The following is a 22,095-nucleotide window of genomic DNA, read 5'->3' as shown; positions in this document are numbered from 1 at the left end:
CCAGCCTGGACTGCCGGAAGGCTGAAGTCAGACAAAAGCTCACAAGGCTGCGGCCCCTGGAATAACTGTAAGCCGGCTGGGGCAAAATGCTGATACCGTACGGAGTACTGGGCCCGTCAAACGTAATCAGAACGGGAACGACGTTGCTCCTTGCTCACGCTTTCCTAATGCCATCGTATTGTAACCCGTACGGGAGTTGAATTTTTTTCGCACGAGTCGCGCATAGTACGGAGTACGGAAGACGAGATCCTGCACCGTCGACCGTGCCATCTACGGTACGGTACTGTACGACGCACGTGCTCGACTAACCTGCCGCTTAGGACGAGGCACAGAACGAACGTCTTGCTTATCCTGACCGCGTCCTCTGGTTGTTGGTCTCAGCCACGGTCTCTGTCGTGGAGCTCGACTCTCATGGTCCAAAACCTTCCCGTACTTATCATGACGCGTGTGCGTGTGGATGGGGCGGGAGGACAAAATCCCGGCTCTCCCCCTACTTTTATATACACAAGTTCGACATGACAGAAGAACAATGACCGAGTACGGGATACTTTTACCTATTCATCTAACCGGTTCATCAACTATCTGGTGCGTTTCTACCGAGCTACGGTAAGTAATTAGATGACCACGCTTTGAAAAAGGGCCCCCCTACCTATCCTACCCTCCTTTACCCTCCCTACATATCCACCCGTCCGACCCACGCCGGGTATTAAGCCAAGGGACCAGAAATTGTGAGCTCAGCATGAGAAGGCAGTAAGATTTCATGCTCATGTGGACGGCGTCTGCGTTTGAGTCGGCGTTTGAGTTTGGGTTTGATTCGGTGTCTGCGTGCACGTCTGCGTCTGCGTCTGTCCCTGTCCCTGTCCCTGGCCCTGTGATCCCTCCCCCTGTGATCCCTGCTTGAGCAACTTCCTGTCCTTCTCGTCGTTTATGTAATCTTCCCCGCCTTTTCCTTCTCTTTCCTTGATTCGTTGTTCTTCTCTCTTCTTGGCCCGGGCGCGGGCTTCTTCCTTCCGTCGTTGTTCTTCGGCCAAGTTAGTTGAACGGGTCAGCCTTGCCGGGGAGAAGGGTACGGAGCGAGGTAGGTGAAGGTGGGTAGGAGGTCTAACAGGACGAAGGGGAAACCCCCAACGTTTGTCTGTACTCCGGACTCCGGACTCGTACATACGTACCTTCCTTGGAGACGACGGCCCCGCCGCCCAAAACATGGATCTCAGGCCCCGCGTTGACGACATTCATCGACCTGTTCAGCACGATCGGCCATGCCGCGTCGGCCACGACGCAGAAGACCTCCTGCCTCAGTACGCTCACCTCGGCGTGTTCGATTTGGAGGAGTTTCGTGCCGACGAGCCCGCGGTGCCGATGCGGGTTGTTGTTGTTGTTGTTGTCGTCGGCGCGCACGTAGTGCACCGGGCCCAGGAGTCGGGTCATCTCCTGCAGCGTGATGGTGTTGCATGGCGATCGGGGGTCTATGGCCGCGGGAGCAGGCACCGGGTCCGGGACGTGCGTGTCGGAGCACCAGAGCTGGACCAGCTCCTGCGGTAGCAGTGACGGCTCTGTCTGTGCCTCTACCACTGCCTCTGCTTCTGCCTCTGCCTCTGCCGTTGCCTGCCGGGGTGACTCGGCCATGGGGTTCCTGCTAACTATGTACTGGAAGTAATTGTCCGCCTGGCTTTGGGGTTACTGGTCTTCTAGCTAAGTTCCGTCGACCACAACGAGGCTGAAAAGATCAGAAAAGGGGGAGGGGGGGGTGGGTGGGAAGGGCATCATCAATATAGCAGAGCGGCCAGCTTGCTGATTGACTGACCGATTCACCGACCGACCCAGGTAGGTAGGCGGCTTTCGTAAAGTGGTAAGGCAACGGCATCTTCCCACGACACGGCTGGCTGGCTGGCTGGCTTTCTGGCTGCCGATCAACGGGTGTTGTCCTGCGCCCTCAGCCTGCCTTTTCTCAGAGGCACTTGGGCAGTCGAACTGGAACAAGGGGCGGCTGTTGACTGGGGTGTCTGCTAAGGGCCCTATCACGTTCACAATGGCGCGTCACAACGACCCGGGTGACACGGGATTAAGTCTAAGGCACGAGAGCTAGGATACGCCAATTGGCCGCGGTCGCACGTGCCCGACGATGCGCGAGGGATCCTAAACCCACTGTCGCTTCATGATGCCAGAGGGCAAAGGGTAAAAGGGCAGAGGCCAGGCCGCAGGGCGCAGACAGGTCCAGTCGTTGCAGGGCCTGGGTATCAGGTGTGCCACTCTGGTTCCAGTCGAGAGAGCCTACGAGCCGATGGCCCGGACGACGACCACCTCGAGGCCACGAAAGAGCATTCATCAGTAGCAGGAGCAGGAGGAGGAGCAGAAGTCGGTGAGTGAGTGAGTGAGTGAATGAGTGTGTGGGCGAGCCAGCAAGCCAGCCAGCAAACCCGTCCCTTAACATGCAGATGTATCTGACTTTTCTTTTTTTCCCTCACCATGGCACTGGTGTGTACGACAAAACAAGACAAAGACAACCAAAAAAAAAAAGGCGACTTTGACCCGTAGGAGCGAATCCTGCGAGCATCCTATCCATGATCCAGCATTGCCACGTCACAGGGTGTCATGACCGATCGAACTCGCATATACGTATTGTCCAACAAGGGGTAATATGGGCAGGGTCATGACACCCCTGTGAGAGAGGCTATCGCGCTTCATCCCTTCACCGGTCAGATTGCCAAAGAGGCTCGGCCGGCTTCTCACGCTCTCGAGAGGGGCACTGCTGTGTTATCCGACCATTACGCGTGGCATTTGCACGGCAGGCGGTAGAAATGGCCAAGCTCCATGGTCAATTCGGCGCTGAGAAGCATCTGATGGGCCCCGATTTTTTGGACCACATGGAAGAGCCTGCGCATCTGGGTCCCGTTGCAGAACACCGAGAACTCTAGATCCACCGTGCCCAGAGTGTCCGCTTTCATGTCGTTAAGAACGGACAACTGAGTAGTGGTGGTGGCGCCACCGTTCTTGTTGAGATGGATTCCGAGCAGGTCGACCAGGGCCTTGCTTATCACGTTGCTGTCGGAACCTGTGTCCGTTGTCGCTGTGGGTTTGATGGTGTCGCCGTCCAGCTTGCGCAGAAGTAACGGGATCCCTCGGAACTTCTTGACTCTCTGCTTGAGCGTGGCCTGCTGATCCGCTTCGCTCGCCTGCGGCGCGATCGAAGTCCCCACTACGCCGATGAACGAGGAGGACTCACAGGCTCTGCCACCCCCAGGATGGCTGGCGGCTTGGGGTTGGGCACCATGACCGGGGCCGGCAGACAGACAGGGAGGGGGACAGGGGTGTGCGGCGGCACAAGACAGAGGTTCGCAGCGTGCAGCAACAGGGTGTGGTGAACATGGATTTACTGGTGTCGCCTGGAACCCGGACACCATCCCATTCAGATGTGGAGCAGGGGTGACTGCTACTGGCTGCCCAGCCGCAACACCCTTGTCGGCAGCGTCATCAGTGCTACAGCCCGCCAGATACACTCGGAGGAGCAATGGTTCCGTGTTTGGCCGTACCCCTACGTTGCCGCCATGGCCACAGTTGGAGCCACAGCCTTGCGGCTGCCGAGAACCCCTTTCACGCCGCTGGAGGTCCAACGGCTCTACATACGTGCTGGTTTGACCCGTGATCTTTCTGGAATTCTGTGCTTCACCCCCAATATCAACATGTTGCTCCGTCAGCACGTGCACGGTTTGATCTGTGTGCTCGCGACCAGGGATCACAACTTGGCTCTGGAACTCCGAAGCTTCTTGCAGGCAGATGTTCACTACCTCGTCCTTGCCATTTGATTGGTGAAGGGTGGATAGTTCGACGACCATGGCTTGGGCGGAAGAGTGCGTGGTTTTGATAAACAGTTTCAAGCCCATGATGCGAAGCTTGTACGGGCGCAGCGAGGCTAGCCAACCAGCAGAATGGATCGCGCTGAGAAAGGAGCCACAAAGGACAGTGAATATGGATGTATCTGAGTCTTGAGATCTGGAGGCAGCGCAGTAGTAGACAACAGCGATTCTAAGCAGACGTTGAACGGAAGAGAAGATGATGGGACACGAGCAGTTAGCGGCAGAGCAGAGAGCAGACAGAGCTTACCGTTCTGATAGCAAGACTGGGAATGCAACGGACTTCGCGCTCACACCGAGTTTCCCTCTGCTGTCGGTTGAGCCTTGGAAGACTCACTACGCTGCGCGAGCCCGCCCAGAATCCCAAGGACCGCGCAGCTGAGCTAAGTCCAAAAGAATGCAAAGACATGTTCGGATGACGATCCCGCTGCAAGGACAGGGAGCCTGCTTGCGGAAAATGTCCAAAAATCGCGGCTTTGGGGATAGTAAAGGGTGGTGAACACGACGAAAGCGCGCCAGACGCATCCTGAAAAGGAAATGGCGAAGAAAGCGTGAAGTTAAATGCAGTTTGCGAGGATTTCCAGCTGCAGGTCGACTGGAAGTGCCATGAAAATTTCTCGGCTCATCAGCTCCTTGGCGCTCCCAGGTGAGCGAAAAGCTGTTCCAGGGACGAGTTGGGAGGTCGACGGTTGGAGGCTAGAGACTGGAGGCTGGAGCTTCGAACAACAAGACGCGGTAGTGTATAGAGTCGCGAGCTGCCCATCACGTCGACATTCGTCCACGATTGAAACAGCGTCGGCCCAGTGTCTTCCTGCTCGTTTGAGACTGTTTTTCCGCCCTGTGGCTCTCGCTAACGGATTCGCGGAAGTGGCCACGGGTCGATACGTGAAACCCACCTGAAAATTCGATAGGCTCGCGGCCCCGGGGGACCTCTTAGGTGCTCGGGGAGGCGTTGCAGATGCAACGCTAGAATCCAACTAGGCGCAACGGGTTCTGGAGGCTGGCGGACTTTTGCTTCGGTCCTGTCTGCCTTGGTGCCCTGGGCCGCTCAACAAAAACCGACAAAGCTGGAGCGCAGGGCTCGAGTGTAGATACCGACTTTTCGCAGGCCGGCAGCGCGTGAGCCTGTTCTTGTCGCCATTCTGAGGAGAAGAAGATCCATCGCACAGGAGACATGCCCTGCGCTTGCAAATTTTGGGGGGCATGCTTGCGCTTGATCGCGTCAAGTTAGTTACAGTAAGAGGCGTCGCGCGCCTTCCGCAGCCAGCGCCGCCACTGTGGCGCCGGCTGTGGCTGTGGCTGTGGCTGTGGCTGTGGCGGTGACTGACTGACTGATCGTTCGGTAAGCACGGTGCACAAACAAGGCCCACGGCAATTCCAGCGGCCACCAGATCTCACATTGTTCAGATGACCGTGAATTCGGAGACGAAGCTCAATGCAAGAGCAGAAAATCTTGCGAAAATCTTGTTCCGGGTTCGTGATATCGGATGCCAGCGGCCACGAGCCATCTCAAAGCCTCGAATCCAGGCTGGGCTGGAGGTGCAATCTGCCAGCTGACTGTCTTGTCTTGTCCTGGTCCTGGCTTGCTTGCGCTGCGAAGTTCCGGACTTGATATCTGGATGGTTTATCACATTGTGACAGGCGCATTAACGCACAATGACCACATGTTGCACCAACAGAACTGACTTGATCGAGGTCGTCGGGCACCCGGGAAATCCGGGCAGGGAGGAAAAGAAACTCAAAGACAGAGAGCTCCCCGGCAGAAGTAATATATGGAGTAGCTGCCGGCACGTCTGTCTGTCGTGAACAGGATACCTGTCCTTTGTCCTGCATCTGACACTCTCACGGGGGCCAATCGATCTCGCTCCTGGCTTGGAGACAGTTCCCCATCTGCTACCCGACTCTCTTCCATGTCATTGGCAGCCTCGATGATAGCATGATCGGCTTAATTCGCCCTCAGTACCACACTCCCTGGGCCTCTGCATGAACTAACTGGCGTGGATGGTCTGGCGGAAGGTGGCTTGCAGGCGAGGCCGCCTCAGCAGCGTCTGACTCGTCTCCTGTCCTTCCTTCACTGCCCGCTACCGTCGCCCTCCATCCTACTGGCTCACACAGGGTCGACGGTCTGGGGACCAGCATGCAGTCCTGTTGCCAGCACACCGCTGCTTGACCTGCCGCAAGAGGGTGCAGCCTCATTCCACAATGACACCGGCCGCATTGCTGAGCTGCGCCGTGGTCTGCCTTTGGCCCTTCCGCCTCAGACACTGGCAAAGGACCCGTTCACACCGCCCAGCATGAACGAAATGAACGGGTACAATGCTCTCGCTGGATACATTGGCACTGATCCGTCTCTTGCGGTGTTCAGGAGATTTCTGATCCTCAACGCACGCAACCTTCTCTGCATGCAGGCCGAGATCGTCAATCTTGAGCACGCACTACGCCTAACGATTAGGAAGGACCGCGAAGCAAAGGACGGCGAGCGGAATCTGTTTGAATATGATATAAGAGCCCTGAAAGGTCCTCATAAGAGCCGGGAAGACGGTCTACAGTATCAAAGAACTCTCGAGCTACGTGCCCTTCTCAAGGAATACAGCGAGTGCGCTCTATTCATAAACCCCGAGTCTTTTCTAACACATTACCAGACAAAGCTCTACTCCAATTTGCGCGTCTTTGTCAACTCGCTCCCGCGAACAAGGCCGACTGGTCAATTGTTCGCGAATTGACCGAGAAGAGCGATGGGAGTGGAGACGTCTGGCTCCGTGGGCGCGAGTTCGAGACCTGGGAGGAAGAACACTTCGACGACCTGACCTCGTTGGCCGGCCATTACACGGACAAAGATGCACTCTCAAGATTCATCGACAAGATGGTGAGGTCAGTCTATCACAAGCACGTCGGTCACAAGTTTCACGATCCGCTCTCCGTCGTCGAGTCATGGGGGAGCGCAGGCATGCGCAGGCCTATCGTCAACTACCCCGACAGTCACATCACCAGAATCATCGACACTTTAAGCACCATCTTAGCCTCCATCCTGCCGACGATTGCAGCCTTTGGAATCTATCTAATCAACAACCAGGTGACCAGGATGGCCGCCATAATCTGTTGTACCCTGCTCTTCTCCACGACGCTGACGCTTATTGCGAGGCCCGAGAGAGCGCAGGTCTTTGCGGCTTCGGCGGCCTTTGCTGCCGTGCTGGTTGTCTTTGTTGGGAACTCAAATGGATGTGGAAGTGGTAGTACGTCCTGATGGGGTGGCTAGGAGGTCAGTAAGAGAGCGTTCTTCACTGGAAAGGCACGTGTAAGGCGTACGTAGCAAGGATGACTTTTCTCGATCTCTTAAGCTTTTGCCCACGTGCTGTTGACCGACTAGTGCTTTCGTTGACATGCTTCGCTCCTGCCTGAGTAGTAAAGAGTGGACGTGAAGCTGGTCCTTGACCACATGATTTTGGTTACCTGGATGAGCGTTGCGATCGAGAGACCGATTGAGAGACCGATCGCGCTTTCTCATCTGTTTTCGTCCGCAGGTATTTCATTAGAGCGAAGAAGGAGCTGGGGTCTCTGCCTTGGGCTGGGTTGCTGCTCTTGTGCCATTCGAATCACCGGGGTGAACAGCCACTATGATGCAGCCCTGCGTGAGCAACGAACACCAGACCTGAACAGGATCCATATCCCCACGACGGTAGCGGCTGCTTTCCAGCATGAGTGTCCCCGTGACAAGCGGCTTTCGAGTAAGGAAAGTGAGTGACATTGTTTGTATGCTTCTACAGAAAACAGTAACAGGCAGGATCTTGTGTTCGCAGGCGCACACAGTACATACAGTACTGTGGAACTCCAACTGCCGAACGGCGAGCCGAAGCCCAAGCCGTTGCTCCAATGCGCTCCTACTGTACTCCGTACTAAGCCCCCTGACAGGGCCCAAAACCGCCCAGTCTCTGTAAGTTGCAACCCTCCATCAGAGGTTCAGCTTCACTCATCGAGCATCGATATCACCTCGTTTGTCTTCATCCCCTCGCCGAACGCGAACCAGAATCCCTTTAGACCTGCCTCGTGTTGTGTCTTGTTCGCCGAGCCACAAGCATCACTTACAAGCCATGTCTCATAGCCGCGGTTGAAAGACGATCTAGCCGTGGTATCACAGCAGCAATCGGTCATGACGCCGCAGACAATCACACGCTCGACCTTTGCATTCTCCAGCACGTTCGACAACGGCGTGTTGATGAAGCCGTCATACGTGTTCTTCGGTAAGAGCTTGGGAAACTCGGGAGACTCGGGCCCCGGCAGCGATTCGCCAATGGTCGGCGTCTTGTTCGCCTTGGGCAGAAATTTCTGCAGCTCTGATACGATCTCCCCTTCTGCCGACCCTTCTCCAATCGGACCATTGACGCCCCCATTTTCGCACAAGGTTGACTTGTCGAGTGCGCAACCATCTCGGATCGGGGGTGGCCGTGCTTGGTAAAGACGATGGGCGCCGATGTCTTCACAACGTGGTCGCATAGCTTGATGATGTGTGGGAGGGCAGCGGTCGTCATGGATTCGAAAAACACCTACATGTCGACGACCAGCAGTGCCGTCTTGGGTGGTGCCATGGTGACAACTGGCTCGGCGCAGAACCCTGTCTAGCTCGTGCATCAACTTCGCTGGCTGACCGGTCTTGAAGATGGTGTTTGGGCACGCAACAACCGTCAACCGTCGACCGCCTGACCTGCGTGCTGGCAAGATATCGACTGAAGAACTAAGCACACCAGGTCATCATCTTTCTCCGTCTCCACGATATCCGAGGGATGGTCTGGTCTTTCAACCCCGGCAATCGCGGCACAACTACGTCAGGCGTCCTGAGTCGCATTCGAACCCCGCGAACTCTCAGCATGTTCTCATTCTTCACATTCGTGACAGACCTTCCGCCTTGCCAGCCTTGCCAGCCGCAGCTTCTATACCGGTCATCGATAAATGCTCCATTCAGGAGGCTCGGTCGTTATGGTGTGGACCGTTACAAGGGAGTGTGTACTGTGTAGTGTGCCCGGGCAGGGCTGAAGTCGAAACAACATTGCTCGATATTGCGGACGTTAAATTAGCCTGTCTGCCTACGAAGCGCAGCACAAGTGGATACCGACGTGCACGCAGAGTTGCACATTGCGGGATTTGCCCTTTCGGGACGCATCGACTTGGAAGGGCCGGCACGATCCAGCCAGGTGACTGGCATGCCCGAGCAGAACTACGGCGCAGGTGCGAACACGGAGGAACTCGCCCAAAGCGCGTTCGATGCACACCGCCACCAGTCTTTTGTTCCTTGTCTCTGCCTGAAGGTACGCGTGATCAGATCACATATATCAGTCGGGCGCAGGTTCACTCAGGCTGGCCTGGGCGCTGCTGTGCCGAAAAGGCGGTGTGTGGAGTCCAAACTTTGTCCGCAAGGCTGGCATTGACGGGACAAGGCTGAAGCAGGGTGCCGCGCGGGAACGAGACCAACACACGGACCAAGTCTGCCATCTGGGACACCGCGTTGCCAGACAGACGGGTGCGCGAACCTCAAGTGCGGTACGAAATACCTATGTGTCCCCATGCATGGCTTTTTATCAAGAGCATGTTGGATCAATATCTGGAAAAGGATAGGGCCCAATCCCTGAGGTCATGCATTGACACCGCTGTATCTGCTATATCATCGGTGCTTGAAATCTACATGTTCCAAAAGCTACTGCGTCTCAGTGAGATGGAGGGAAGTGCGCAGATGCCCTAACGCATTCGGTGACTCGACAACAACTGGCCACGCATATTAGCTTCAGACATTCGGCAGTTCTACTGTGATGCAGCCATCGATCGGGCGCGTCGGAGTTTTCCTGTGTCGCATGAACATGCGAAAGTTTCAAAGTCAAATGGTGGTGCACCAAAGACTGATAATTACCATACACGGTATCCATGGCGTCTTGGTCTTCTTGACAGTGTGCAACCTTGTGAACTGGATGGATGACTGCGAGAGCCACTTCGGAAAGATCACATAAGTACATTATGTATGCGGCCTCATGTAGAAGTGGCACATACATAGTACCTAGGTATCGTCGAAGCAAAACCACTTTTAAAGCCTCGCGCTCCCGTCCAGATGGCCGAGGCTGAGCTTCACCCTCCTCGTCTGTCTCTATCACCAACAGGCTGGCTGCGCTCCAAACGCATCCTTGCACTCTCAGTGACGATGAGCCGTCCGAATACTGACAGTTCGCGTTATGCGAGCATGAGATCTTAGATAATTAACGTCTCGGCTACTGTACCTCTAGAGCACAGCAAAAGGCAATAATTAATGACTGCTATTGGAGCGCAGATCGGTGTTACCAACTTTTCCGCTGAAACTGATGCTATCATGACGACGACCTGAGTCGCTGAATGATGAATCTGGGCCTGGCACTGGCACCGGCGACAGACCGTGCAGTGCAATAGCTGTCTACATCGTAGCCATTCGCCGTCTTTCGTGTCCGGTTGAATTGTGTCACGCTCGCCGTGCTCACCATGCTATTGAGTGACTGGTATATACGTAGGTGATTGATATAGTGTGGTACATACTCCGTCCTTCTAGGCGAGTACTCATTCCTCACAACGACGCGGACTCACTTCCAGAACCGAAGACCGACGCGCGAGTTGCCCATCAACTCTCAATAATCACACACAGTTACAGTGGCGGGGTAGGCAGGTACACATTATTGTCGGCCCAACTATCTTCAATCAGCTCTTCCCCACGCGAAGCTTTGGATTTACGTTGTCTGGCATGATGTCTGGCTGCCAAACGAACTTCCCATTACTCCATTCCACCTAAGCAGCATTGAAAAACAAGGGACATCACATGTAGCCCAGCCGGGCAGCGATGAAAAAGGACATAAGTTGTAGCACGGCCGGGCAGCGATGATACTGTAAAAGCCCGATATGACTCCACTCCTGCTCCGGGTTCTGCCAGTCGAAGCTTGTCGACGAGTCATCACAACAGATCAGCATCGGTGTGTCGACGCAATATCATCGATATCACCAACAGACGCATGTTACCCGACCAGCGAAGCGGTCGACAAAACACAGATTATGTACCTGAACCACGGCCAACCAACACAGATTATGTACCTGAGCCACGCCCCAACCAACACAGATTACCTGGACGGCGTCCTACACACCAAGGCTGCTGGTGTCATGTTGATCTTTGCCGTGGCTGCCCAGTCTCGGGACTGTCGGTCCCTTCTTGAGTGGCTGTTTCCCGACCGTACGCTGCCCGGCCAGGTCGATATTTCGTTCGTTTTCTCCGACTGCGCACGTCATCCGTAGTCAGTTGCGCGCCGCCTCCCATCGATGCGCGCCTCCCTGCACGAAGGACTTGGAGGATGGCCTGTAATCTTCCGACCGCCACGTAATCGTCCGAACTGGCTACGCCGGGATTTCGATCCAGCAGTGCTTTCATGGCGTGTAGAGCTCGCATGATGTCGTCTTCGGCGGCCGGCGAGGTCGGAGTGCTACCAAGCAAGATGTCCGAGGAAGATGCCGGAGTGCTCCTAAGAGGAGTCTGCGCGACTGAGGCTGTGCCGGAATCTGCCAACGTCGAATCGGCGTCGCTTTTCTGCGTAGTATGATCATCCTTGCGTCGGCTAGACGTCTCGAGTAGGTCAGCATGGGAGACTATCGCTGGGCCAGCCTCGGTAGTTGAAAATCGTTCCCCTTGCTCCCGCCCCTGGAGACTGTCAGTCGTGATAGGTAGGCCTCTGTCTCGTTGATTTTCGACCCCGCCGGCAGGGGAAGGCAGAGAAGTCTTCTCAAGGTCCAGTCGTTTGGTGAGGGCCTGCGAGTCTCCATCCGAGATAAAAGTCTTTCCCGCCGACTGCAAATTCATGTACTTGTCCCGCTTTCGGAGGATTTTGGAAATCGTGCTATGTAGGTGGATTCAGTCCGCTGACCACAACTCCGACCACTGGCGAAAGCGTACCTCCGTTCAAGGCCATGTTTTACTAGGCAAAGTCTTAGAATAGGTCACAAGCCAAAAGCCCAAAGTTCACGTACCCGCTAATTGACCTTGCTTCAGGGTCGGGTCGTCTTCGGCGTCGGCACATATCTGACGACGGATCTCATCGGTCAACACGCGGCGGCGCACAGTCGTTCCAACCGCTGGAGACCTTCGATACGTCGAGATATCTTGGCTCATTGATATGCCCGGCACCGGCCCGGAAGCACCAACGACTGTGACATGGGCGCTGGAGAGGCCACAGATATAGTGTAAGCAGGGCAATCATTACGGAGTACGGAGTACATACTCTGTACTACGTGACTATTCACCAAAGGACGCGGAGACTCATGCCAAGCCCAATTACCCACCCCAATCACATGTGACGACAATTCATCACAGCGGCTATGGGCGAGTCCGTCGCCATCGTCGAAATCGCGTCCGCATGTGCTACGTGTGCTGTATCTAGGCAGAAATTGAGCTCGCTCAGACAACGTCAAAGCGCGAAGTTCTTGCGGCACGCTTGACAGAGTTCACCATCTCACAACATCTGAGCTATCCACGAACAGTCGAGCGGCATGGACATTCTTATCCTGCTATTAAAACATGACCGGATGAAGCAGGCTTAAAGCTGGAATCAAAGCCCGCAACATCGTTGGTCTGGCTGCGAAACAGAATTGCAGCCTCGACTCTACAATGGCGATGTGGGCGACATCTGTTGAATATGGTCATTGGCAGATGGTATGTGAGTAGGCCGTTTTGTCGCTGTCCGATGTGAATCATATTGCAACCTCTCGCGTGAGGTACACGGGGAGGACTATCCGTACTCCATGAGTATTTGCTGCCCGGCTCTTAACAAAGCGGTTGTTCAACCGCCTGATAAGCGCATCGCGCTGACTCGGCGCGGATTCGTGAGACCTCAAGGAGAATACCCAAGAGACAAATCGGTCTCGGGCAACGTTCTTCCAGGGCTCATCGCGGTTGTTGGCTGTGCACGGGATCTCTTTATGCTTTGGTACCATCGAGTGGAGAACGGATGGAGGAAACGTCATCCCCCGAGTCAGTGCTCAGAAGACAGGACTGTGTCGGCTGGGTACGGCTGGGGCTTGGGCCTTGGGAGTATGGTCTGATCTTCGGGTCGGAATGATCGACTCCCACTGTCGCTTGCCGTATACCTTTAGGAGTCGTAGACCGGCGACGATCGATTGGTCCATCGGCTGAAGGAGGAAGATGCGGAGTCGAATCGACTGGAACGCGGTGAACGTAACACAAGAGGAGGAGATGATCGTGGCTTGGTGGGTGGGGAGGGTGACTTTCCATGCAGAGGAGTAAGGGAGTAAGCACCGGGAATGCGATACCTATCAATGTGGAGTGAAGTGGGATAGAAGCAGGCAGGAGGAACTAAAGTAGAATGGAAGCAAGAGAAAGGAGAGGTGAAGTGAAAATGAAAGCAGGCAACCGAGAAGTGAAGTGAAAATGAAAGCAGGCAACCGAGAAGTGAAGATTCTTGAATCACGAATGCACCTTTCGAGACACAAGTAGCCCCAGCAAAACCATCCCAGGCCTTCACCGGCTTCATTGCAGCCACCGTCCTGCATCGCAAGTGGCATCACCAGCGCTTGAGGTGATCGATCCGACCAGCCATGTTGAGCTCAGCTCGACAATTGAAGTTACAACTTCTACATGGTAGCCTTGCTTTTCAAAGCAACTGAGCATCGCAATTTGAAGGGTTCAGCATTGCCTATGGATCCGAACGAGGACGGTATTAATGCTGGAGAACCTCTCCAGTCACCACCGCAGCCTGGGGTTTCTTAGGGATGTCAAGCTCATGAATGGGCGGCGATTGGAAAGTGTCCATGTGTACACGGCTATCGATGAATGTCAGCAAGAACCCTCACACAGGGGAGCAGATTCACCAACCACACCGGGCAAGTCCCACTAAAGTCCAACAGCCACGGGTCTATACAACTCTTGTGGTGCATGTGACCGCAGGGGAGGACGCGAACATCTTCGTCCTGAACGAAGGCTTGTGTGCAGATAGGACACTCCTGCTCTTCAGAACCCAAGTGAAGCGCTTCGCAGATTCGGCTTCCATCATTCCTGCCGGGCCTCATCTGCACTTCACTCGTCTCGGCTTGCATTGCCTTGATGTTTAGCTGGCTCTGAGCAAGTGACCAGGTACGTGTGACTCCTGCGGCATGTCCCTTCTCTAGATCCAAGCTCTTTGTCGGTCGCTCTCCGGTCGGCGTACTATTGTACTTGACAGCTGGGATGAGTTGAAGCAGCGTCGGCGTCATGCCCCTTTCTCGTTGTTCTTTTCGACGTCGTCGAGATCCAGATCGTCGAAGTTCACTCTGGAGCTGCAACTCTCGCAGCCTTTCACGTGGGCCGTGTCTCTTGCCGTATAACGCCAATAGGAGGACGACGACAACGATGCCGATCAGCGCAGTTATCGTGATGAGAGTTCGGTTCTTGCCTGTGGTGGTGGAGGATGCTACAGACGGTGGTGGTGGCGCAGTCGCCATGAGAGTGTCAGGGCCACAAGCTCGCCGCAGAACCCAGGCGGGAGGCTGAAGGCGATTGAGAGCAGATCACGGGCCTTTCATATTGGCATAGGTGCCCTGCCACGGACAGCATGCCCCTACACCTATTGTCCTACAGTGCGACATCGAATGCTCGGAAATGCCTCATACAATCAAGCATGTCGATCACCGTCCTTACATAACAACAACTGCGGACAATCTCCCCTTGCTCGTCCAAGTACAGCACCCTTCATGGCTTGCTTCCGGTCAGAAGTAGACATGAAGCATACGGTGTCCGAAACAAGAAGGTGAAGCCAGGTCCAGATCAGACCAGTGTTGACATAAGCCTTCTGCCTGTTCCGTCTTGCCGTTGCTTCGTGTGGCTCAGCAGGTCTGAGAGATGCAGGATGAAGTTGAATTTAGACCTCCACCAGCGGAAAGGTCGAAAATCTCTCATAGACGGGAAATGCATGGTCAGCACGGGGCCAATCAGCAGCCTCCTGGATAGACGGAACGAGATGCTGGCAGCCAAGATCTGTGCTCCCGGTCTGTCCACCATGGACATTTGATTTCCAGCCTGCAGGATGCTCATTCCTGAGCAACATTCTACCTATCGGATTGGCAGCTCACGGCAGCTCATCGAACATCTTGCCTTAGCTCGGATGACAAGGGTGGGCGGCCACAACACTGCCACCTGCAACCTCACATTCCCAGTCTTCCACAGGCGCCAGTCCGTCATGGTGGTGCCAGGTCCAGTTCCACGCCAACTCCCTTGTCTGCCTCGCAACAATCGCATCTTGCGACATAGCGACCCTGGATAGATACCTGATGCAGCTCCCATAGGCTACGCCGGAGGCTCTCCTCCACTCAGAATGTTGACCTGAAGGGGTCAAACTTCGCACCCATGTGGTTCATCTTGCACATGCGCAATTGCTTTCTATCTGATGGATCCGACCACGATCCAGTGCAACGGAGACGAGGGGTCCACGTTTCGTGTCTGCGTGGCTTAAGAAGGTCTCTCTCCGTCCACGTTGGGTGGTCAGTTGCCAGCCCAGTTCTCCTCTGTTCTTTCTTCCCCAAGTCTTGCAGCAGTGCTTCATGCAATGGCTACGATTCGCATTGCCAATGAAGTTCATCCCAAGAATGAGCTGCAGGCCAAAGATGGGCGAACAGCCGACTCCACCTCGATCTATGCGCATGATGATGGCATCTACAACATGCGCTCGAGGAGGTCCTCGCACGATCTCGGCCTCTATCGCACCAAATCTCTGCAACTCGACGAGGACCCTGGTTTGCGCAAGGAAGGCGACTTCAAGGAAAAGCAGGTATGATAGCTGGCCGCCTCGGTTAGAGCCGCCTCGATTGACGCCGCTGTAGGTCTTCGGCGGCAAGATGCTACTCTGGCTGTGAGTTCTCCTTGCGTCCGCCCGTCAGTCCCGATGCAAGGTTGAGATGCTGAGAATAATTGGCAGAGCGTATCAGTCTATTGGGGTGATCTATGGCGACATCGGTACAAGTCCCCTCTATGTCTACTCGTCGACCTTCACCTCCGAGCCATCGAAAGAAGACCTTGTTGGCGTACTGTCACTCATTATCTGGTCCTTGATCACGATGGTCACAGTCAAGTACATCATCGTGATCCTTCACGCAGACAATGAGGGCGAAGGAGGCACTTTCAGTACATATACGCTCCTCAGCCGGTACATGAACATTACAAATCGTGATCCAAGAGAAGCTACGCTTGTGAGACTGAAGCGACATGCCTCCGGAGACCTCGAGAGCGCCGGCAGGGCAATGCGCAAGGGCATCGAGTCGAGCCGCATAGTGCGTGGTATCCTTAAGACCATGGGAGTGTTGGCCGTGTCCATGGTGCTTTCGGACGGCGTGCTCACGCCTGCACAGTCTGTCCTGGGAGCCGTTCAAGGTGCCCGGGTGGTCAACCCCAGCATTTCCAAAGGTGCCATCATCGGCATCACCGACGCGATCCTCGTTTTGTTGTTCCTCGTCCAGCCCTTTGGAATCACCAAGATCACCTACGCCTTTTCGCCGATCGTTGTTGTCTGGCTCGGATTCAACGCCGTCTTTGGAATCTACAATCTGGTCCACCACGACGCCTCGGTCTTCAAAGCCTTCAATCCCGGGTACGGCTTCAGGTTTTTGGTTCACAATGGCGAACACGGTTGGAGACAGCTGGGCGGTGTCCTCTTGGCCTTTACCGGGGTCGAAGCATTGTTCGCAGACCTGGGCGCCTTCAGCCGCAGAGCCATCCAGCTCAGCTGGCTGTGTTACACATTCCCGTGCCTCCTGCTGGCCTATATTGGTCAGGCAGCCTACATCAGCGACCACCCCGAAGGATACGCGAACCCGTTCTTCGAGGCCGCTCCTCCTGGCACCGTCTATCCGGCTCTGATCATCGCGATTCTAGCTGCGATTGTCGCCTCGCAAGCCATCATCACCGCAACCTTCCAGCTGCTCCACCAAGTCATGAAACTGTCCTACTTCCCACAACTCTCCGTCAAGCACACGTCGAAGATCTTCCACGGACAGCTGTACATCCCGCTTGCCAACTGGCTTCTCATGATCGGGACCATCCTCATTGCCTCGATCTACAACAACACCACATCGCTCGGTAACGCTTACGGCGTCTGCGTCATGTTCGTCACCTTCTTCGATACTTGCATGTAAGTACTCTCTGACGAGTGCGTCTACCACTCTGCCCTTTCATGACTGTTCGGACTTGACCCTCAATGTTAAACCATACTGTGTGCAGGGTATCGTTAGCGGCCATATTCGTCTGGCGTTTCAGTCCCTTCATCGTGTTCCTCCCTTGGCTCACAATTGCCCTCTTGGACGGCAGCTTCCTTTCCTCGGCACTCACCAAAGTTCCTGACGGAGCCTGGTTCACTCTCACCCTCGCCATCGTACTGGGCATGGTATTCATGCTATGGCGCTTCGGCAAAGAACAGGTAAGTCAGTCATTTTCACTTGGAACGCGCACCGTCGCCGTGTGCTATTGCCCACATGAGGCATTTTGTCTCTGTCGTCCCCGTTGTACCCCAACGCCAGCCAGATCATGCCATGCGTCTACACATTCTGACCGCCGCTCGTCCTATAGCAATGGTTCGCTGAAGCAGAAGACCGATTCCCCACGTCTCATTTCGTGCGCAAAACCCCGGACGGATTGCAACTGACCGACCGCTTCGACGGCACGCCTCTCAGCTCCATCAACGGGTTCGGCATCTTCTTCGACAAGGCCGGCGAAACGACACCCATAGTGTTCAGCCAGTTCGCGATCAAACTCACGGCCATGCCCGAAGTGAGCGTGTTCTTCCACCTGCGCCCGCTCGAGACGCCCTCCGTGCCGCCCTCGGAACGACATACCGTGTCCCGCCTCGCGATCCCGCACTGCTACCGCCTCGTCGTCCGCTACGGCTACAACGACGAAGTCATCACCCCGAACCTCGCCTCCGTCATCTACGAGCAGCTCCGAGTGTACATACTGAGTGAGCAGAAGACACCCGCAATCCAGGCACCGCCGCCTTCGGGTCTCAGTGAGAGCAGCGAAGAAACATCCACGGCCACACGCTCTAGACCTGAAGTCCTCAATGCCGACACCGACGCCGACGCCGACGCCGACGGTGACATGTTCTCTACATCCTCGCGCGACAAGACGCCGCAAGTACATGCGCAAGGACAAGAGCAGACGCGGACACCTTTGCACCTGCAACCGCACCCGCACTCACACCATAACTCGGAAAAATCGCCGGTGGAGGCATTGGCCCGCCTGGACCGCGCCTTCAGCTATAAAGTCATGTACATCATGGGGAAGGAGCAGATGAAGATCAAGCACACCACGGGCCCGCTGAGACGTGTGCTGCTCGTGCTGTTCTTGTGGATGAAGGACAATTCGCGCACCAAGATGGCGAGCTGAATGTGCCGACTGAGAAGGTGATTGAGGTGGGTTTTCTCAAGGAGATTTGAGGAGACTTTATGCAATGCGATGATGTGTGATGGGATGGGATGGGATGCCATGTGATGTGATGTGATGGTACAGTATGCGATACGCTACGTCTGGATTGACGCAGCCATATATTTAGACCGGTCGTGTAGATAGAGGGACGAATACGGACGGTAACAGAATATATACATCCGTATACAAACAGGCAGCAGACAATAGACAATGGACAGCACGAAGGGAATAGGTGCGCAGGAGCGAGATCCAGTCTCATACTAAATACGTAGATCGGACTCGTCGCGAAGACCAAGGGATAAGGTATCATGATCTGTATATAGGCAGGACGACCAGATCTCCTTATAGATACACTATACACTATACACATTTTACATAGATACTTACTCTTCAACGTATAGGAAAGCGTACAGATATACGATGCATACATGCATATCTCCCTATAGTGTATACCCTGTATATATGTGTATACACTGTATGTATGCCTACGCACCGCACTGCACTCACTGCACTGCACTGTACGCCTACCATCCTACGCTGTAGTCAGTCAATCACCGACAGCCAATGGACCCGGGGATGTTTACAACTACAGTACACCGCACAAGCGAGCGGAAGATAATCAGATTACGCACCGGTCGGCGGAAGGACAGATAAACAAACCGTCAGGAGGACTTTTCCGACCATGCAGGAGCAAGAGGGAAGCCACAATCAACGCCAGCCAGGTATAGTACTCTACTCTGTGCCAGATGCCTGAGATGACCAGAACTGGGATGTCCAACATCCATGCCCGCATGCTTAGATATGTCTGTATATATTCCCATGCTCAACCCAACTCCTTTCCTTGCCTTGAACTCACGTTGTCGTCATGAAATTTCCCCAATGTGAAATATGTCCGAGTTGTCAATCGGCAATGTCATGGCGATCGCCTGCGCCTCCGCAAGGATATAGTCCGCGTCGTGCCGTGGGGAATCCTGATTCATAATCATAATCTGCTCGATGCCCGGGCGGCTCCAAACGGACGGGTATGCTCGGGCATCGTGTGGTGTTTCTGGTGTGGCGTAGCCACTTGCGCCGCCCCCAGCGGTTATGTCGGGGTGTTGATCGCGAGAGGGACGCCGGTCGAGAGCTTCTGTGGGGAGAAGACTTGTGCGGCCGCAGGGACAGAGACAGTCCGTTGCGGCCACGATTTGATCCACGTCGAATTGAACCGTGTGGGAGAGTTGTTTGATGACCATCTGAAGCCATCATTGGTAAGTAGTTGTCAAGAACGGTTTATGCGAGACAGGGGGTTTTTCTTTACCTTGATGATCCAAAGACACCTGACTGCACCGTTGTCGAAGCAGCGCATCGTCGCCAGGAGTCTTATGCCTAATTCGCCTTTCTTCCAAGCCTCGCTCGGTCGCGACGTGCCGTTGTGAGTCGCGATGAGGAAGAGGAGGCACATTACCGCCTGAAACAGCGTGTACATGACGCTCCACGACGCTGGAGCCAGCAGGCCACGTTGATGCATGACCTCGGAGCGTGTTATCGTTGTCGATGCAATCTTGATGCAGGCCAGGGCATGTTGTGATTGTATTTTCATGATAGGAAAGCCGTTGGCCATTTGGATGAGATAATGTAGAAATGGTTGGTAGAGGATGAACTGGCCGAGATAGAAGGCCATCTCTAGTTCGTATTTGAGACTGCGTCCCCCAGTTAGTGAGTCCGGACGAGCAGTACGCAGGATATGACTTACATTGCAGACATTTCAGGCTTTTGCGGAATGAGAGGTACGCAAGATAACGCTTTCGCCCATTTCCGAAACGCATCCTCAGTCTCCGCCATCTTCTTGGTGTCAACACTATCGACATTTGGGCCGCTGGCGGGTTTCTCATTGCTGTTGCCATGGACGAAGATGCCTCGGAGGCCGGACGCTGTGAGGGCCAGTAGTTGCATGTGCTTTGCCGAGGTGGCGTACTTAGCCTGGGGGTCGGAAAGAGACTCAGTTGTGGTGGCCGACTTCTTCGTGGATGGAGGCTGTAATGCTGCAAGGACTGCTGGGTCCACACACCCTGGGTTAATGCGAGTGGGCATGTCCAGCACGATGCTCACGAAGGTGTCGAGCTGGAGGACGGCCAGCATAATTCGTAGTCTCGCCTCTTGTTGTGTTCCAGGGAAGGACAGGTCCTTGTCAATCTCTTTATGCAGACCAAGCCTCAGGGCCGATGTACAAGCAATGCCAAGATAGGTGTACGCCGAAGTCAACCGGGACGTGGTGACTAAGAAGGTGATCAGGCAAAGTATCGTCTGCATGGATATGAGATCAGCGCATTGTGCGATGTCGAGTTCTTTTCGGGCCAGGATGAAATGTCTCGTACTACGCGCAGTTAGCGACGAAAGACCATACGCCAAGTTGCACTCACGCCTCGTGGGCTATGTCTTCGCATCCATGGTTTTTACGCAATCGCGTCTCGAACAGCAACGCGATGCTGAGGACCGAGTGGAACAGAGGCATAAAATCCCGGCTCGAAGCTCCAAACTGCAATGCTGATTCACTGTACAACCGGTGCACCATATCTCGGAAATCGGCCTCGTGGACGAACTGGATCAGTGGATGACATCTCGTGAAGACCACATCCAGGAGACTCAGGGTAATAGAGAGACTCGGAAGACTCTGGAACTGCGATGAGTAGTGCGGACCCCCTTCAGCCTCGGGCATGGGAGCGTTGAACAAGGTCGTGGTAATGGTTTGCGTTTCCGTGGTCAAGACCGGGTTGTCTGGCATTCTTCGAAAAAGCTCGATCGTCTTGAAGACGAAGGCGTAGCCGGAGTATGGGCCATAGTACGTCGTTTGCGACGGGGAATGCGAAATGATGCGCCCAGCGCTTCCCATCATGCTGTTTAAGCGGCGGTGTTTCGCCTCGTCTTCGTCCGCGCTCGACTCGCCATCTCCTGGCTCGGGGTACGAGGTGTCTAGAGAACTGATGACTGAATCTATGTCGCCGTTGGCAGAGTCTGGAGTCTGAGCCTTCAGCTGCATAAGAGCTGTCCGCACGGACCGTATGCATGCCTCCAGCTTTCGGATCCTCTGCGTGGGCGTTTCCCGGGGTCTTGTTCCCGAATCATATGAGCAGGCTTGGCCCGTTAGTACTTTTGTAACTTCGGTCTACACGACATGATGCGACGGTCTCACCATCTTTGGAGATACTGCAAGGGCCGCACGGCAGGCCTCCGTCACATTTGATTTTCCGTAGCCGGCACTCATCGCACGCACGTGGGCTTCGCCTGTGGTAGTTTTTGCGCTGGATTCTGGCGGCCTTCCCATTACTTTGTTGCAGATTTCCAGCCATGAGATTGAAGCAATGGCATCTTGAGATAACAACGATGCGGCGAGGGTGGATTTCCAGTGAGAGGGGTAGAAAGATGGTTTAGATCATGCGGACGGCGGACAGCGGACAGCGGACAGAGGGCGGGCGGCAGTCACTGCCTGGAGTCACACACCCCCAGCACCCACTTGCGCCTGCGACGAAGCCTAAGCGAGAGGACAATGTCGACTAGTCAAGCCGTGGACACCCAGGTGAGGTGGAGGCCAATGACAGATACATTCACGTTTTCAGCTTCGGCGTGGGATTTACGGGCTTGTCTCGATCCAGGCAATCGGCTAAAAAGATAGGCAGCCTCGTCGGATCGGATTTACTCAGCCGCCGCCGCCGCCTTCTGCCCGCACTAGGCCGCGTCCGGACAAAGTAAGTCGGCGAGTCGGGCATGACGCGACAGTCACTAACGCCCTCGTCCTTCACCCCTCTGCCTGCGAAA

At 54.9% G+C, this 22,095-nt stretch overlaps 8 protein-coding genes across 8 annotated transcripts; 2 read left to right on the top strand and 6 right to left on the bottom strand.

Annotated features, from left to right (window-relative positions):
* Nucleotides 1–764: 764 nt before the first annotated feature.
* Nucleotides 765–1,626, bottom strand: G647_07616 (uncharacterized protein; the record flags this gene model as incomplete). The annotated part of the gene is made up of 2 exons (XM_008731930.1): nt 765–1,021; nt 1,170–1,626. The coding sequence occupies 2 exons, from the start codon at nt 1,624–1,626 to the stop codon at nt 765–767; spliced, it is 714 nt and encodes a 237-aa protein (XP_008730152.1).
* Nucleotides 1,627–2,765: 1,139 nt separating this feature from the next.
* Nucleotides 2,766–3,881, bottom strand: G647_07615 (uncharacterized protein; the record flags this gene model as incomplete). The annotated part of the gene is made up of 1 exon (XM_008731929.1): nt 2,766–3,881. One exon carries the CDS (start codon nt 3,879–3,881, stop codon nt 2,766–2,768), a length of 1,116 nt encoding a protein of 371 aa, XP_008730151.1.
* A 2,264-nt stretch (nt 3,882–6,145) lies between these two features.
* On the top strand, nt 6,146–7,095 carry G647_07614 (uncharacterized protein; the record flags this gene model as incomplete). The annotated part of the gene is made up of 2 exons (XM_008731928.1): nt 6,146–6,422; nt 6,494–7,095. 2 exons carry the CDS (start codon nt 6,146–6,148, stop codon nt 7,093–7,095), a joined length of 879 nt encoding a protein of 292 aa, XP_008730150.1.
* A 719-nt stretch (nt 7,096–7,814) lies between these two features.
* G647_07613 (uncharacterized protein) lies at nt 7,815–8,342 on the bottom strand (the record flags this gene model as incomplete). Its single annotated transcript, XM_008731927.1, has 1 exon — nt 7,815–8,342. The coding sequence occupies one exon, from the start codon at nt 8,340–8,342 to the stop codon at nt 7,815–7,817; it is 528 nt and encodes a 175-aa protein (XP_008730149.1).
* Nucleotides 8,343–10,985: 2,643 nt separating this feature from the next.
* G647_07612 (uncharacterized protein) lies at nt 10,986–12,009 on the bottom strand (the record flags this gene model as incomplete). Its single annotated transcript, XM_008731926.1, has 4 exons — nt 10,986–11,122; nt 11,184–11,737; nt 11,794–11,815; nt 11,868–12,009. The coding sequence occupies 4 exons, from the start codon at nt 12,007–12,009 to the stop codon at nt 10,986–10,988; spliced, it is 855 nt and encodes a 284-aa protein (XP_008730148.1).
* Nucleotides 12,010–13,709: 1,700 nt separating this feature from the next.
* Nucleotides 13,710–13,853, bottom strand: G647_07611 (uncharacterized protein; the record flags this gene model as incomplete). The annotated part of the gene is made up of 1 exon (XM_008731925.1): nt 13,710–13,853. A coding segment is annotated over one exon (144 nt), but the record flags the coding sequence as incomplete, so codon positions are not given.
* Nucleotides 13,854–15,433: 1,580 nt separating this feature from the next.
* Nucleotides 15,434–18,261, top strand: G647_07610 (potassium uptake protein; the record flags this gene model as incomplete). Its single annotated transcript, XM_008731924.1, has 5 exons — nt 15,434–15,655; nt 15,708–15,736; nt 15,803–17,011; nt 17,101–17,296; nt 17,446–18,261. The coding sequence occupies 5 exons, from the start codon at nt 15,434–15,436 to the stop codon at nt 18,259–18,261; spliced, it is 2,472 nt and encodes an 823-aa protein (XP_008730146.1).
* Nucleotides 18,262–19,163: 902 nt separating this feature from the next.
* Nucleotides 19,164–21,629, bottom strand: G647_07609 (uncharacterized protein; the record flags this gene model as incomplete). Its single annotated transcript, XM_008731923.1, has 5 exons — nt 19,164–19,535; nt 19,601–19,982; nt 20,036–20,656; nt 20,703–21,429; nt 21,488–21,629. The coding sequence occupies 5 exons, from the start codon at nt 21,627–21,629 to the stop codon at nt 19,164–19,166; spliced, it is 2,244 nt and encodes a 747-aa protein (XP_008730145.1).
* Between the last annotated feature and the right edge of the window lie 466 nt (nt 21,630–22,095).

The sequence above is a fragment of the Cladophialophora carrionii genome, assembly GCF_000365165.1.
Source record: "Cladophialophora carrionii CBS 160.54 unplaced genomic scaffold supercont1.6, whole genome shotgun sequence".
NCBI classification, from domain to species: domain Eukaryota; kingdom Fungi; phylum Ascomycota; class Eurotiomycetes; order Chaetothyriales; family Herpotrichiellaceae; genus Cladophialophora; species Cladophialophora carrionii.
The sequence above is the reverse complement of the archived record's forward strand: the minus strand, read 5'-3'. Positions and strand labels throughout refer to the sequence as shown.